This window comes from Chiroxiphia lanceolata, chromosome 26 (assembly GCF_009829145.1).
Source record: "Chiroxiphia lanceolata isolate bChiLan1 chromosome 26, bChiLan1.pri, whole genome shotgun sequence".
Lineage (NCBI taxonomy): Eukaryota > Metazoa > Chordata > Aves > Passeriformes > Pipridae > Chiroxiphia > Chiroxiphia lanceolata.
Window position 1 is genome coordinate 5933218 of NC_045662.1, and position 17014 is coordinate 5950231.

General features: G+C 47.6%; 2 protein-coding genes across 3 annotated transcripts; both read right to left on the reverse strand.

The window, feature by feature from the left end:
* Positions 1–712: 712 nt before the first annotated feature.
* Positions 713–3221, reverse strand: HOXB8 (homeobox B8). Of its 2 annotated transcripts, none has more exons than XM_032711598.1 (2): positions 2756–3221; positions 713–1959 (listed from the first exon to the last, which is right to left on the reverse strand). In XM_032711598.1, exons 1-2 carry the CDS (start codon positions 3174–3176, stop codon positions 1655–1657), a joined length of 726 nt encoding a protein of 241 aa, XP_032567489.1. In that variant the 5' UTR covers positions 3177–3221; the 3' UTR covers positions 713–1654. The 2 variants fall into 2 exon arrangements, with proteins under 2 accessions (XP_032567489.1, XP_032567487.1); XM_032711596.1 differs by having other exon boundaries at positions 713–1962.
* An 8828-nt stretch (positions 3222–12049) lies between these two features.
* HOXB9 (homeobox B9) lies at positions 12050–16662 on the reverse strand. Its single transcript, XM_032711595.1, has 2 exons — positions 15998–16662; positions 12050–12617 (listed from the first exon to the last, which is right to left on the reverse strand). Exons 1-2 carry the CDS (start codon positions 16503–16505, stop codon positions 12382–12384), a joined length of 744 nt encoding a protein of 247 aa, XP_032567486.1. The 5' UTR covers positions 16506–16662; the 3' UTR covers positions 12050–12381.
* Positions 16663–17014: the final 352 nt, after the last annotated feature.

A 17014-nucleotide genomic window follows, 5' to 3' on the forward strand; every position in this document is an offset into this window, starting at 1 on the left:
ATCTGCCTCGGGTTTGTTGGTTGTTCTTTTTTTTTAAAGGGGAGGGGGACGCGCAGAAAGAAAAGGTTTCCAGGCAGGAAAAGCAGACAATGGTGGATGTGCATCTGGGCTTTGCGCCGGTTCTCCTTTCCCAAGGTTATGTGCATCCCCGCGCTCCTCTCCGGCCGAGAGAAGGAGCAGAGAGCGGCTCAGCTGCGCCACTGACAATGTGGTTTTTTTTTTTTTTTACGGCGAGATGAGTGGGAGGAAAGGAAAGGAAAGGAAAGGGGACCCAGAGCTGGGCTGAGTCTGGCGGGGGCAGCGGGGAGGGCCCGGAGAGACGGGGAAAGGAGGGAAGGGAAGGGGGAAAAAAGAAGGGAAAAAAACCAACCACCACCACCAAAGCAAAAGAAGGCACGTTACCTCTCGAGGAAGGATTTCCAGCCGGCCTCCCGACCTGTCAGCAGCCGGGAACTGTTGGGAACAACAACAGGAGCAGAAGCCATGGCAGTCGCCCCGGCCCCCTCCTCCCCTTGCCCGCGGCTCGCAGGCGGCAGCTCCCCGGCCCCAAAGCCCGGCTCGGGCCGGGCCCGCAGCCCCCCGGCCGCTCTCCGGGCGAGGAAGGGCTTTGATGGCCACGGCTGCGGCTCCGCCACGATTGACTTTGATTTCCTTTCTATCAAAGTGGGTCCTGGAGGAAACGGAGCGGGGTAAAAAGAATGATGTCACGGAATTCTCGCTTGTAAACTTTATTGTAACTTTCTTCCGCCGCTTCCAGGTTTAGACAATAGAACAAAGTGATGAAAGAACAACAAAATATATCATTAGTTCCCCCAATAAAGTAATTCACGTATACAGTATACATTCTTTTTCACAGTTAACCTAAAGATCACTTTACGACTTGCTTCACTGTGCGCATGCTAACTAAAGGAGAGAAAAAACGCTTTTTTTTTTTCTGGTATTTTTTTCTTTTTTTTTCCCTTTTTTGGAAGAGACATTTAAAAATTGGGTAAAAAAAAAAAAAAAGAAAAAAAAAAAAGAAAAAAAAAGACCGAACCAAGGAAAAGAAGAACAGGGAAAGCAAAGAGAGGAAGAGAGGGAGGAAGAGAGAGATAACTAGAGCATAAATAGGCAGTTTCATGTTGTTGGGATGTTTGTTTCAGTAGCTACCTCCGGTACATACAGATAAACCACAACCGAAAAGGTGGAAAAAGAAAAAAAAAAAAAAATAAAATTTCAAAAAAAAAAAAAGTGCACGAACGTAATTTCACGTAACTCCTCTAGCATTGAAAGCTACGTTAACCAACCCACCCCCCAGGAAAGAAGAGAGAGAGACAGAGAGAAAGACAGAGAGAGAGAGAGAGAAGATTTCACAGTCATGTTTTACATAAGCTATTGCGTTACACTACCACTAGTTAATAACTGGCAAAAGGCAGGAGAGAGCTCCCGATCACTTTTGCATACTGTTCATTGTATCAAAGGATAATCAGGAAAGTGGTGCTTACAGCTATATTGTTTTACAGCAATAAAAGGGGTTTTTTTTTCCTTTCTCTTTTCTATGCATTGTTGTTGGGGTTTTTTTCCCCACCCCTCCCTTACATTAACTGCCATTAACGTGGGGCTCGGGGGCTCTGCCACCCCAGCAGCGCTTGCCTTTCAGTCCTCAAAAATCCTTTTATTTCTTGTCCGCCTTCTGTGCTTCCCCTTCCTCGTCCACCTCCTGGGCTCTTTCCATTTTCTGTTTTTCCAGTTCTTCCTGCTCGCATTTGCTGCTGGGAAACTTGTCTTTGTTGTTTTCCTTTTTCCATTTCATCCTCCTGTTCTGGAACCAGATTTTGACCTGCCTTTCTGTCAATCCCAGGGCGTGCGAGACCTCGATCCTCCGTTTGCGGGTCAGGTAGGGATTAAATAGAAATTCCTTCTCCAGTTCCAGCGTCTGGTAGCGGCTGTAGGTTTGCCTCCCCCTCCTCCGTCCAGCGGCTGCTGGGGGATTGCAAAGGTTGGGTGGGAGAGGGGAAGGAGAGAGAAGGAGGTTGAGAGATACATAAACCAGGCTCGGGAAAAGCCACACGCGGGCTCCCACCCGCTCCCACACACTCACACCCGGGGAGGGGGAAGGAAGAAAGGGCTCGCGGGAGCCAAGGCAGGAAGCAAAGAGGGCGAGGGAAAGGCTCCCGGAGAATATTTTCAAAGGGAAGATGGTTATAAAGGAAAGGGGTGATGGTGGCGGAGAAAGGGAGGGGAGGGGGGGGTCACCCACCAGCCCACCCCGAGCAGGCTGCACTTGCACACTGATTATTACCCCGAGCACCACCACCACAACAACAACAACACACTCCGGCACTTCGGGACCCCCGCAAAAGAGAGAGAAAAATAAACCCCAACAGGCCCCGAATAAAATAAAAATAAATAAATAGCCGCGGCCCCGGGAGAACCGGCAGCACCGCCGAGATCCCAAATCAAACGCCAAACAAAAATGAAGGGGCTTTTTAAGGCTATAAAAGTGCCATAAACTTTAAGGACGCTTCCTTCCACAGAAAGCCCGGCTCGCTCAGCCCCCAGAAGAAAAGGTCTCCTTCAGGGTAATTAAACTATAAAGCAATTTACAAGTGCAAAAGTTTACCCCCATAAAGCAGTAAAATACAGTCAGCGGGGAAAGAAAAAGGCAGCGAAAAGAAAAGCGAGCGACCGAGAGGGGCGAGGAAGCAAAAGCGAGAGGGCGACTTCGCGGGCTCAGGAAATGCCTCCTCGCCGTCCTTTCTCCGGCTCGCCTCACCTTGCGGTCGCATCCAAGGGAAGAGCTGGGTCGGAGAAGGGCTTTGCTCGGAGCTCTCCGCCTCCTCCCCGAGGCCGCTGGCGGCGAGCTTGCAGTCCGTGTACTGCACCAAGTCCGACTCCTGGGCGCTGAAGAGGCTCTGCCTTTGCAAGGGGTCGTAGCCATAGAAGTTGCCGGGGTCCCCATGGCACGCCACGGCGCAGGGATTCTGTTGGTAAGGGGAGCTGGAGAGCGAGGACGCTCCGTGGTAGAACTCCTGGATTTGGGTGGGGTGCTGGAAGGTGCCCCCCGTGCTGGGGCCGTACACCACGGTGGGTCTGCCCCCGAGATCCTGAGCGAACCCACAGTCATAGTAGTTGGGGCGCAGGGAGTCCCCGGTTTTGTACTTGGAGAAGAGTGAGTTGACGAAATAAGAGCTCATTTTAATTTAAATAAGAAGCGGTCGGGTTTGGAGGAAGGGAAGGAAGAAAAATATTTATAAAAAAAAAAAAAAAAAAAAGGTTTTTTTAAAAAAAAAAAAAAAAAACAAACAACAACCCAACCCAAACTCAAAAAGAGAAGCCAACCAAAAGCAGACCACGGGAATCTATTAGCAAAAAAAGAAAGCGCTAAGATGCTAAGCAACGACAGTTTGTGATTTCCAGGAATATAAAAGGAGGATATAATCAAAACTCTAAGCCTGCATGATATTGAATTCTTTCCTCCCCCCCCACCCCTAAAAAAAAAAAAAAAAAAAAATCGCCACTTAAAGAGTTCTCGCTTTACATTTCCAAGAAGAGATGCCAGTTCATAAACAGTTTTCAGTGATTTACTTCAGCGCAAATGAGTTGTTTCATATTTTGCAGTGTCTTTTCATGATCATTTGCATCTATTACCAAAACCTCATCCTATTGGCTTCTCCTTACTCCACACGGACTCTGCACCGCATGATTGTGAAAGGAAGAGTGTGAGAGAATAAAGAAGGAAAAGCAAGCGAGGGGGAGCGAGAGAGGGAGAGGGAGCGAGAGAGAGAGAGAGAGAGAGAGAGAGAGAGAGAGGGAGTGAGAGGGGAAGGGAGAAGGAGGTGGGGTGAATATACGGATTAAATATGTTTAACTACCTACATTAATGAGATATCGCTCGCCTCACAACAAATCACGTACCTAGACCACCCAAAAGATTGATTTTTGGGGAGTGTTGGAAAATTAAAGAGAAGCGCTCGCAGTCGTTAATTTCGAAATTTTAACGAGGCAGTTTTAGCCTTTTTAAATGTCAGGGTCGCTTTGGAAAACTGTAAAAGAACACGATTTAATTGCTACCAGTTTTAAAAGGTCCTATAAATGTAATTGGTATTTTAATACAAGTTATCAAATCATACAGCTTCTTACCCTAAACATATTTTAAAACAAACGAGGTAGTCATATTTAACATTTTAATGATCAATTTCCTTATTATTGATAAAGGTTTAACTATCGCATGAAGGGAATTGCATTTGTAATAGCCCCAAAAAAGGCTGTAAACTGTTTAACAAACTATAAAACGCCATAAAGCCGGGGATGTTGTTGTTGTTTATACCGCACTACATAAAAGCCGTTAGGATTTTACGAGTTCGTTCCTCCACCGCCATAAAGCAGAGGTTTCGATTGGACCCGTCCGCGTTACGGCGAGATGTCGGGGTGTCAATATTGAATTAAAATGATTATAGTTTTTCATATATAACATTGACTTTTCGCGGCTCTTCCCGCAGCCCCTTCCCTGCCTTCCTCCTCCTCCTCCTCCTCCTCCTCCTCCTCCCCCGCCGAGGACTCGCTCAAGATGCGGTTGGGGATGATGGGGAACTCCAAGTCTGGTGTCGCTCATCACCCCCCGAGCAGAACCTCGCCCGGTGGCCGCTCCCCGCTCGCCCCCTCCTCAACAACTTCCATTTCTTTCTTTATTTCGCCCCGTCCTTGCTGAGGAAAACCGGGGGGAAAGGGGAGAGAGAGGAGAGAGAGGAGAGAGAGGAGAGAGAGGAGAGAGAGGAGAGAGAGGAGAGAGAGGAGAGAGAGGAGAGAGAGGAGAGAGAGGAGAGAGAGGAGAGAGAGGAGAGAGAGGAGAGAGAGGAGAGAGAGGAGAGAGAGGCTTTCTGGTTTATTGGCATTTGGTAACAACGGTGCAAACTTCCCCCGAAGATGCCAACGCTGCAATTTTCCACCGCCTAAACACACAGGGGGTAGATTTTCAAATTCATTTCTCGCAGTCAGCAAATATTACCGAGGCGTATTTCAGTTAATAACGACTCCAAACCCTCCCCGGCCCCAGCGCTGCCCCAGCCTCTCAACCCCCAGGACGCCCCTCCAAGCCCCTCGCAATGTTCTCCAACCCTTCCACCTTCCAAGACGAGTTAAAGGCACTCTTTTAAACCTCTATTTTTAATTTTTCTCCCCCCTTTCCCACCCTTTTGCCCTTCTGCTGCTTCCCGTCGCATCCCTCTGCGCGGGTTTTGCCCGGAGAAAGGTGAATTAAAGGGGGTTCTGCTCCTCCCTGCCTTCAGCTGGGGGACAATTTTCGACCTCCACGACGTGGAAAAAGAGGAAAAAAAGTTGGGATGTTTCGGTCAGTCTGTCTTGCCAAGGCTCTGGGGGAGAAAAAATAAAAATCCACTAAAATCAAGAGTGGGAATAGGCAGGGAATGAAGACAGGCAGAAAGAAAGGGAAGGAAAGAAAACAAAGATAGCAACGGAATAAAACTTTAAAACCATCCTTAGAGAAATAATTTAAGTAAATACGTTTCCTTTATTTTGTGTAGGGATAATTTCAGCCGAGTCTAAGAGCCTTTTCAAGTAATTATTGTTGTTGGGAGTACTTGCAGTGGTATAATTAAGGCTTTCTCCCCCCCTAAAAGACAAGTTAACATTTTATTTTTCCCAACACTTTTATTGTCGATTGAGCAGATTTGGGTTTCATCTTCGCACATAAAAAGCCCCGAAATGGTGCACAGAAGTAAATAGAGCTCTGCAGCTCCGGCGTGGGGGATGCGGGACGCTGGAATATTCAAGGGGAAAAAAAAAACCCAACAAACCAACAACAACCCAACCAAAACCCAACAACTGGATCGACCAAAGTAATTTTAGAAAAGAAGCTTCTTCTTCCACGCGGATTTACAGCCTCGAGCTCGTCCCTTGAAGTTTTGCAAAGCGCAAAATCGCCGGAATTCCCGTTCCTGCAGGAGCCGGGAAGTTGGTCTTGGAAGTTCACATTTTTATGTGAATTTGCCGGTGGCGATGCGACGGGAACTCAGCGCTGCCCCAGAAATCAATGGCTGATCCTAAATCATCCCCCGCACCGGACTCGGGGTCCCGATGAAAGGAAAATGTTTCTATTCCGAGGGAAAAAAAAAAAAAAAACCCGAGCGGGGACGGGTGTGTGTCCGCCAGAGATAATTTATAAATACCCGGCGGAGGAAAGATTTATTAGGAATTCATAGGATTAAAAAAAAAAATAAAAATAAAGGAAAAAAGCCCCAAATCCTTTCCCGGGCAAACCTGAAGTTTTCGCTGTTCTGCCTTTTGCTGAATGACACGAGGGCAAGGTTTTCCTTAATTTCCCTTTCTGTTCCCTTTCCGTATTTCATTTTACAGCGGTTAAACAGAGGCTGGAGATGCCGAAACTTTGCCTCTCTCGCCTCCCGGTTTAAATTGTTCCGTTCTCCCCCCCCCCCCCCCAGAACGCGTCTTATCGAGGGTTTCCTGATGGAACTTCGCAGAAACATCGAGTCAGAAAAACACCCGCATTGAGAGAGAAAAACCCCACATTGAAATTATTGCCACGGTTCCTTCCGACCGAAGGATCAGAACGTCTGAATAATTATATTTTTTTTTTCCCCCTCCCGCAATTCCGAAGAAGAAAAAAAAAAAAAAAGGCCGAAATAAAAGTGAAGTAAATGGAATCAAAAGTTGCCATTATTGCTCCTGCCTCGGTGATGTGTTTATGTGGAGCCCAAACCGTGCTGGTAAAGGGCATTTCGGATTAATTTGCTGGTTTGTGGCGCTTTAAAAATATCTCTAAACCTATTTAGTCTTGAGCAAAGAGCAGCAGGGTCGCCAAAAGAAGGGGCAAAACGCACCCAAAATGCCCCGTTTAACTTCGAAAAAGCGGCAGCTCTGCTTTTGTTGGGTGGGGGGAATTTTTTTCGGCCGTTATATGGGGTTATATCCAGGGGATTATGTCCAGGGGATTATATCTAGGGGATTATAAAACATATAAAACACGGAGCCCAGAAAGCAGAGATCACTCTAACGGCAAAAGTGAAGAGCCAGGGAGGGAAAAAACCCAAATCCTGATTCTGTGCGTCCTTTTTTCCCCGAAATCTTTGAGCCACCCTCTTGTAAATCTTGGGGGGTTTTGGGATAATTAAACCGCCCTCCCGCCTCCACAAATGACAAAAAAACCCCGATTTTTTTTTTATCATCCCCCTCTCTAAACGAACATTCCAAATTCCTCCTCCCAGTCGGTGTTTTTAATATTTTTTTTAAATTATTAATTTTTTTTTATTTAAACCTGGGATAATTGAACCGGGGCGGAGGAAAAGAGATGTCACGTATAAAAAGGGGGGGAAAGGGTTGAAATGAATGGTTTATTTTACACCGGGGGGGGGTGATGGGGGGGTTTTACCCGGCCCCGAGAAGGGAATCAAGGTGTTTTTCGGCGGAGGAGCGCGGGGGGGGACGCGCCGTGTAACGTGGAGCAAGGCCGACACCTCGCGTCCGCGCCCGGGATTGCAGGGAATCCTTGGAAAATCCAGGGGGGAAAAAAAAACCGGGAGGGGGTTGGGGGGAGTGGGGGGGCGGGGGGAGTGTCCCGTTCACACCCGGGGAGATAAAACCGTGAAAACAAAAAAAAAAAAAAAAAAAAAGGGGGGATAAAAAGCTAAATGAAAAAATAATTAAAAAAAAATCGAGTTTTTTTATCCTCGTAGCCCTGGATTTTTTTTTTTAATTATTTTTTTTCTGTTTTTTTTTTTCAGTTTTTGGTTTTTTTTTAAAAAGCTTCACCGTGGCGACAATAAAAAAAAAAAAAAGAGGCAAAGCGGGTTGGCTTTTGAAACCCGCTATTGTTTCAAATTCCGAGACTAAACAATTGGTCATTCTGCTGCCGAAGGGGGACCGGAGGAGGGAGAAGGGGAGAAGGAGCAGGGCTGTAAACTCATAAAACCCTTCCCCAGCCCAGACGTCTCGCCAGAACTTCGAAGGGTGTGAGGGGGGTGCCCCTATGCCTGGGGGGGTGGTGGTGTTGTTGTGCGTGGTTTGGAATTCTGGCGGCCTGGAATTACTTTAAAGGGAAAAAAAAAAAAAAAGGCAAAAAAAAAAGGCAAAAAAAAAAAAAGGCAAAAAAAAAAAAGGCAAAAAAAATAATAAGGAGAAATAACAATAATAATAATAATAATAAAAAGAACAAAGGGAATCATCCCGAGCGCTGGATTTTCACGGCATCTGCAAGAGAAGAATAAATTAGCAAAAGTCCCTCCCCACCTTTTCTCTTCCCCCCCCCCCTTATTTTTTAACCACCCCCTCCCTTAATGGGAAAAAAAGAATAAAAGAAGAAGAGGAGAACTTTGTGACTGAAGCAGAAGCAAAAGCATTTACACGACGGGTTTCCCCACATTCCCAAGTCGTTGGAGTAATTTAGGAGTTCCTGAAAGTTTTCTTGCACTGTTTCCTTTACAGCCGTTTAGTTCCTTAACCTTCAGAAATTTATACCCTATAAAGTTTTATAGCGGTCATATTCTTTTATTGCAGCACACTGCACTGAATTTTCCTTTTTTTATGACAAGTTACTTCCCTTTCTCTCTCTTCCCTCTGTAAGCTCCAAATATCTCTCTTCTTCTTCTTCTTTTGTTTTCTTTTCAGGGCTGCCCCAAAAGAAAGGATTTTTTTTAAAGGGAGGGAAAAAAAAAAAAGAAGAAGTGAAATATTGCCCTTTAGAGCGCCCATTATGTTAAAAATTAGTGGAGAGGGATCCCTGCTTATATTTCTCACTACCTGCTTCCTGCAGGGCTGAGCAGGTCTCAGGGTTGGTGTGGGGTTTATTTATTTATTTTTTAAAATACAGGGATAGAAGCGCTTTCCGAGCACTTGTGTTTCTTCACGAGCAATAAAACGTCAAACGAATTTCGGGAGGGAATTCCAGGAACCGCCGGTCGAGCCCCGGGAAAAAGGAGCCGCGTGTCGGAGCCGAGGTGATGCCAGAAGGGAAAGCGGGGTGGGGGGTTCCCCACTGCTCGGTTTTGGGGGTTCGGATTTTCCTTCAGCCAAGTTTTTTTCCTCGGGCGAATAAAAGCAAAGGCAGCAAATCCACTTTATCCCGTCCCCAAAGGCCGATGCGGGACGGCGAGGATGAAACCCTCAAAAAACAACCGGGCAAACAAACGAGAGACCCCCGAGAAACGGGACCGGGGAGCCCCCACCTCCCCTTTAACAATAAAATAATAATCCCAATAAAAAGAATCGGGAGAGCAGCAAGTTTGGGTGGGACCAAGGAAACGCTGCTGCTCCACAGGGGAATTATTTCCATTCCCTCTGGACTTTTTTTTTTTTTTTAAAACATAAGCAAAAATAAGAATCCTCGGAACACCCTTAACGAGCAGGAAAACACAACGCAAATATTGCTGAGGTTTTAGACGAAGCAGTAGAACACAATGACATATAGGTGCTGTTGTTCTAAAATCGATTTTTATTCTGGAGCATTAAACATCTCTGGAAAATACATCCGGGCTGATGCTACAGAAGACAATTTTTTTTTTCCAACATTTTCTTTTTTTTTTTTTAAAGTAAGCATATTTCCTAATAAAATGAGCTAACATTTTAAATTCTATTTTAAAAGAACCTTATATCGTCATCTTAAAAATATCCGCTCTTTACCACAATTCTAAGGAAAAGGGTTTCTAAGTCCTGGTGGCCGATGGGTTGCAAAACGTCAATTAACTCACGGAAAAGCTTCTGAAAAATATAGTAATGAAGGTTTAGGCAAGTCCGTACTCAGCTCGAGATACGAGGAACAAACCAACTCAGATCTGAAATCCATCCATCCTTGGGAAGAATCAAACGAAACTGGAATTTTTTTTGCCCAGCTTAAACGCAGCTAAAACGTGTTTTTCGACCCATTATCTCTTTCTCTCCTCTTTCTCTCTTTCTTTTAATAAATCCCCGTTTAGGGAAAACCGTCCTGCTGCCACCGACTCCCGCGGCTCGAAATGTCTCCTGAAAACAGCTTTTCTTAATTTAGTTTCGAGCCGCCGAGCCAAGTTGGGTTCCGTTGAACTCCCTCCGGCAGGAGAACAGTTAAATTTTGAAGCCCCCAAGGAGCCACTTCCCGGGAAAGTCTGGGCATTAAAAAAAAAAACAAACCACACTAAAACTCAACCAACTTTCTGAGGAATGGTCTTAAACACTTAAGCTCCGGTTTCTTGTCCAGGGGAAGGTTTTTGTTGGTTGGGGGGGGTTTTTTTGCCCCCTTCAGAGGATTTGAAGCGGTGGAAATTTCAGAGGCGATTCTTATCTCTGGATCGGGGAGGGAGGGGGGGAGAAAAAAAAAAAAAAAAGCAGGAACACTTTCCAAAAAAACCCCGCCAATCTGCCTATCGCTCCTTCCCAGAGCAGCCTCTGCTCAGCAGATAAAAGTGGTCTCGCCAAACCTGGCTCTGAGGATACACAAGTCACTTCTGCAAACAGGTTCGCGCTGGTTCCTTCATGAAAAAATGTCTTTTCTCTCTTTTTTCTCCCCCCCTCGCCCTATTAAAACAAGCCACCTTGCACTCGCCTTGTTCCTAGAAAGCCTCCCGGCAGCTGAATATACAGAAGTTGCACACGAAGGAAACGACAGAGGTTTATTTCGATATTTTTTCCGTCCACTATCAACTGCAGGACTCTTCGCATACTTCAAAAGCCACGGTAGAAACAGAAAACGAGCTTCAACACTCACAGAAACACAACCACGAACACGGTTTACGACACCCACCATATCAGCGACTGGAACTAACCCCCCCAAACCCGGCCCTCCCTCCCTCCCTCCCTCCCTCCTCCCTTCCCAAAACAAAGTGAAGTCTTACAGAGATAAAGGGGAGCCCAGTCCCGCCCGGGCGGGACCTGCAGCGGGTCTCTCCCACGGGGAATCGGCTCCGGCCGCAGGACACGAGCCCGCAGAGCTCCAGATTTGTTCCTCTTGGGGCTCAGGATGAGGATTAGGGAGGGGGGGAGGCAGCCGGAGGAGCCGCCGCATCCCCCGGTGCCACCCCCGGGACGAGGTTCCTTCCTCGGGGAGGCCCCGGGGCCCGGAGGGGAGCGGGGGAAAACACTCCGGGAGCTCAAAAAACCCCCAAACCCAGCAAAACCCCAGCGACATTCAAGTATTAAAAGCGACTCAGCGAACGGGAGGGGGAAGGAATCACGCACAGGCTGGGGTTGGCACTTTATCTCTGCAACAGCCCTACTGCTTTAGGAAAAGTCAATTCACAATAAATTATAAATATCTAGCGCTAAGAACACAACCTTCCCCTCCCTGATAGCTCTACTAAGGTAGTTTGTTTTGTTTTGTTTTTTTTTTTAACTAGAAAAAAAATCCCATTCTTCTCTTCTCTAAAAGTTAGGGATAAGTTGGCAGGGGTTCTTCCGCCCCTTTTTCTCCTAAATAATTTACAATGCGGCTCTGAGAGTGCCCCCCGCACACTCTCGCTCGCCTCCCTCCCCGTCTTTTCTCTTCTTCCAAGTGCCCCAGTATAAAACTACCCGATGAGGAGGTTCGCCTGTGAAGATCCCACTAAACTTTTCGGGTCAAAGTCCCATTTCTGCCACGGCACGACGGGAACAAAAATTCCGCAGAATCAAACGAGCTAAAAAAGTAAAAAATAACGGGGAGGGGAGAAGGAGGGGGGGGAGGATGGAGGAGAGGAGGGGGGGGGAAAACCCCAGTTGGGAGCTGGGGCTGTCATTAACCGGCTACCCCGGGATAAAGTTGGCGAATTGCAAATGATTTGTTGGGTGCAATTAAAGGCGAGTCTTACGAATGTGTCTGTCCTGCGAGTAGTTTTAATTAAATCGTCTGGTTGCTTGGCCAGCTCGGCGTGGGAGTGGGAGTGGGGTGAGCGCCTGTTTTCCAGGGAATCGTTGTCCTCACGTGGGGAAAGAAAGGCAGCCAGCTTTGCTGGGGGTTTGGGCCGGCGTGGGGGGGTTTTTTTGTGTGTTTTCCATGGAGAAAACGCGAGGAGGGAAAGCTGCCGCTCCAACGGGAGCCTGCGCTGTGTTAACACTGCTGGGGAGAGGAAAAGAGAGAAGGGGAGGGGGGAGAAAGGAAAAAAAAAAAAAGAGAAAAAGAAAACAAGAAAAGAGAAACAAAACCCAGCGTGTGTCCCCCAAAAAGGAGCTGCAGTTCTGGCTAAGTTGCCTCCTAAGTGGCAGCACTGAGAAGGTTTAAAAATAAAAAACAAAAGGAAGAAAGAATAATAAGCAACATGTCGCATGCAAAGGTGGAGATGGGGGAAAAAAGGGGGAGGGGGGTGTTCTCCCTCGTTTCGGGGGGATTCGGCAGCGCTACAGGGGGGTTGAGCTGCCGAGGAGCCTGGGACAGGGGGAAAGGGGCTGAGGGGGGGGGGGTTTGCTGCTTTTCTGCTTTTTTCATTCCTTGCCCTGCTCCTTGTTCATTTTCTTCATTTTCATCCTTCGGTTCTGAAACCAGATTTTGACTTGTCTCTCACTCAGGTTGAGGAGTCTGGCCACTTCGTGTCTACGGTCCCTCGTCAGGTACATATTGAATAAAAACTCCTTCTCTAGTTCCAGGGTCTGGTATTTGGTGTAAGGGCATCGTTTTTTCCGGGAGGAGCGGGCGTGCAGCCAGCTGGCAGCGGGGTTGGCTGAAAGAAAAGCAGCAGCAAGATCAATACCGCGCAGCCCCCGAGTGTTTCTCAGAAGGTTTTTAATCACGCCATCAAATATTCAGGTTATCCACACGCGCATACGGGCGGCTCGGGAGGAGGGGAGAGGCCGCAGGAAAATCATTTGGAATCCTCGGCACAGATGGTGGGGGGCCCGATCCCTGAGTTCCACAGGCCCCCCGAGTCCCTCCCGAGTTTGGGGGGGACTCGGGGGCGCGTTGTGTGGGCTCAGAGCCGTGGCCGTGCCCACCCTGTCCGTGCCCACCCTGTCCGTGCCCACCCGTGCCCGGGCTCACACGGATGTCTGGGCTCACACATGCCAGAATTTCCCCCCCCCGCGCTTTCCCGCAGGTCCCTCCGTGCCAGGTAAACCCCCCCATCCCCTCCCAGGCTGTCAGAGCGCCCCATCTGCGCCTCGGCTACAAAGAAACCCAGGCGAAAATTACATATATCTCTATTTTTTTTATTTTTTTTTTTTTCCCGAGGCGCGTTTTCCCCACGTGTCCGTAGATTTACTCATAGATTTACTTCGACGGACGCGCCGCGCACGGAAAAGGGCAGAGAGAGAGAGGAGGGCTGGAGGAACCTTTCATAAATCCTATAAATCCTGCCCTTTTTTTTTTTTTTTTTTTTTTCTGCTTTGTGGCAAAAAAAAAACCGGTCTCGATACAATAAACATCCTCTGAGGCTGCAGGGACGCTGCTGCAGGAGATCTGGACAGTGTCACCCCGAGCCACGGACATTTGCAGGGCTGGAAACGAGGCCAGAAAATAAATAAAAGGTTGCCCGTCACGCTCGCGGGTGGGAGAAGTTCCGTGGGAATCTCGCAGAAAGGACATTCCAGGGATTAGTGGAGGGCGAGGAAGGGGGGGAAAAACCAACATTTTGGGACCAAAGCCACCCCCCCAGACACCAGAGTGGCGAAGGTCGCACCCGGAGGTGAAGTGGGTTTAGGGTAAATAATGGACCGGTCACTAATCACATGCAAATATCGGCTGCCCGTTGGGTGACTGAGAGGCGGGAACGAGTAAAACGAAGGGTTATGGACACACCACGTATTTCTATTTTATTTCCTTTGCCTCCTCTGAAATTATGACTGAAGCCATAAACCTTTACACCAATTAAATGGACCGTTATAAATACACACACACACACACACGCCGTCGCAACGTTTCCTCCACGTAAAATGAAATATATTGAATATTTTTAAAAAAAATAATCCGGTTAATCTTGCCCTGTAAGTACTGCCTCTTACAAATTTGCACGGCTATTTCCTTAATGTAATTGACTTGATCTAATATGCAGAATTAAATATTAAAGAGGAAGAAAGCTGTTAATAATTGATACTGTTAATCCTGCTACCCATCCTTTAATGGCAATGGAGGGCCGTGCTTCATAACAGGTTTTTATTCGGTTTGGGTTTATTTTTTTTTTTTTGGTCGTATTTTGGATCGTTAAAATACATTTTAAACGCCAGCGTTGCTTTATCTACTCACTAGACACAAACCCCCGAACAGGAAAGCGAATGGGAAGCGGTTCTGGCACGTCTTTTCCTTAAAATCCAGCCAATAATTTAAGAGATTCCTGCGCCATGCACGGGGCAGAGATCCATTACGAAGAAATACTTTCAAAAATGGAAAGAGTCGGGGAAATGGGAGGGAGGACTTTCTGCAAAACAGCTTCGTCTTCCAGCCCTGGCAGACTCTCAACATCAGCCCAAATTAAACTATTATTTAAAACAAAATACGCGTCGTAACCACACGCCCTGGAAACCACACAGCGTCCTCCTCGCGCGGGTCCCTGCACTCACTTAGAACTTAATAACATTTTCTTGGACAAGATTTTTATATTTTCAATTTCAGGGACATTGAGCACAGGAGCCGGAGATTTAATTCTCTCCAATCATTCACCTCACGGTTGCAGTTTGTTCTGGATCTCTGCCCAGCACAATAGAATAGGACTTTCTTTTTGTGTGAGTGTGTGTGTGAGTGTGTGAGTGTGTGAGTGCGTGTCTGTGCGCGAGTTAAACGGTAGGGAAAAAAAAATATATATGTCACCATAACATCCTGCACAAGGAGGGGAGGAAATCACGGGGGCCAGAATATTCTGTGTTTTTAATCCTGTGGCTGCCATGGCAAAAACCCCGTGGCTGTTCCACGCCGAGTGAAAAAGAAAACAGGCGTTGATTGAAAGGGAAGGAGGATGTCAGGGCGTCCCGAGGAGTTCCACCCTCGGCGGGGGCTCCTGCTCTGCCACCCGGGAAAAGTTCGCCTTTCCCTGCGAAAGATTTTTACTGGGAGGGCGAAGCCAAGTTTTCCTCTCTCCTCCTGCCCGGGCTTCACCTTCCAGCTGCAAACCAGGTACCAGCCGGGCAGGCACGAGGTGCAGGTACCGATTCTTCCTCACTCGAACGCATTGTTATCATTAGCAACGCTGGTATCATCATTAGCGTTAATAATCGCCTTGCTGATGGCATTGTTAAATATTTTCAAGGCGAACGAGTCCTTTTCTATATTCCAACGGGCAAAAGACGAGCCAGCTCGCCGAAAAAGCGCCTGCTGGAGTTTAAGCGTTTCCCCAATCTGGCTACATCACAAATAAAAGCTGATATAAAAGCTGATATAAAAGCTAATTAAGTTGGAAGCGCCCCCCCCCTTTTTTTTTTTTTTTTTTTAACTAGGAAGGAGTGTGGCTTTGAAATTATTCGTACCCGGAATATCGTCGCGTTTAATAAACGAACGATTAAACCCACAAACGGACAAGCAAAGGCGAGGAACAAACGCCGGGCACGGGCAGCAGAGCCCGGCGGGAGCCGCGGAGGGAGCGCGGTGGCCCCGGGCTGATGCTCCGGGCGCGGCAAAGCCCCCGCTGCTCCTCGCTTCCCCCCCACGCGCGGCAACTTTTCCTCGGCGGTTTCGCCTCTTTTCCCCCCTTCTCCACCTTCTCCCCCTCTCCCGTCTCCCCGACGTTCCCCGGTTCCCCCCATCCCTTCCCTTCCCTTCCCGTCCCTTCCCGTCCCTTCCCTTCCCAGCTCCCGCACCCGCGCGTTTCCTCCCTCTTACTAAAGCGTCTCTGCTGCCGGAGCCAGCGCTCTGGAGGAAAGAGGGTGACTCGCTCCAGCTTTTGTCCGCTCTGGACTCCGTTTAAGCCCAGAGACGACGCTCATTTTTATTTTTATTTTTATTTCCCGGCAGAGACAATGCCACCCCTCTCCCCTCCCCACCTCTCCCCTTAGGCTGGCACCAGCAAAGCCGAGACTTTTCTTTAAGCCCCGATTTTAAACTTAACGCAGCATTGTCCCCTTTTATTGCACCTCCTCCAGCTTTTATACTGTTTACTTCCTCACTTTTATAACTTACTTTGATCTGTCCTGTCTTTGTCTTCGCTTCCTTCACAAACTTTATTGTCCTCGAAGCTGGGCCTTTGATTGGAAACGATCCCTTCCCTTGCAGCAGAAGTTTCTAAATTGTACTCCTGTGTTCCCTGTTTATGGACATCCCCGGGACGGCCCAGCAGCGGCTCTGCCTTAACAGATCCCTGCCCGGGGAGGTTCTCTGCCCTGGGTACTGGATCCAGCCAGCTCCGGAGGTACCTGCTCTCAGATGGGACGCTTTGATGTTGAATATATGGATGGTAGACGGCAGGAAGGGTACCAGAAGAATGTGGATTCAAAGGAGTCCAGGAGGCGCTGAAAACTGGAGGTTTTGGCTGAAAACTACAGGAGGGGAATTCTAGATGCTCATTGTGCCCAGCTTGCCTGGAACTCGAATATTGCCCAGACGAAAATTTAGCTGAAGGCGAGTCTTCGCTCTCATGACTTATAATGGAGTCGACATAATAATTGCTAAGAGTCCCAGAAATGGACATTCTCAGACATCATACAAAGCACGGTTCAGTGAAGGGAAAAAAAAAAAAAAATATATATATATATAGGACAGATCTAGATTTGTACTCTACCCCCTTCTCCAACTTCCCAGCCAACAAAGTACAGTTGGGCTGCTGTGTTGTGAGCTCCCAGCGAAATGATTGGTCAAACTTTTTTCGTGTGCCTGATAAAGCGTCAGTCTCGGCGTAAATCAATCGAAGCCGAGGGGGCTGCGCTGCGCTGTCATCCGCCCTTGCATTCCATATCAAGGATGGATTGTTTTATGTTTATGCAATGTTGCAAAACGTCAGGAGTTTTCGAAAAAAAAAAAAAAAAAAAAAAAAAAGCCCCCGGATGGCCAAAGCCGGGGCTGATATTCGTAAATATCTCCCTTTCCTAGGTTTGCTCCTGGAATATTATGGGGTGGGGTCGGAAAGGGGGGGGGGGGTGTCTTTTTTTTTTTTTTTTCTGTTAAAGAAAGATGCTGATGGGCTCGCTTCGCCTTTAATAA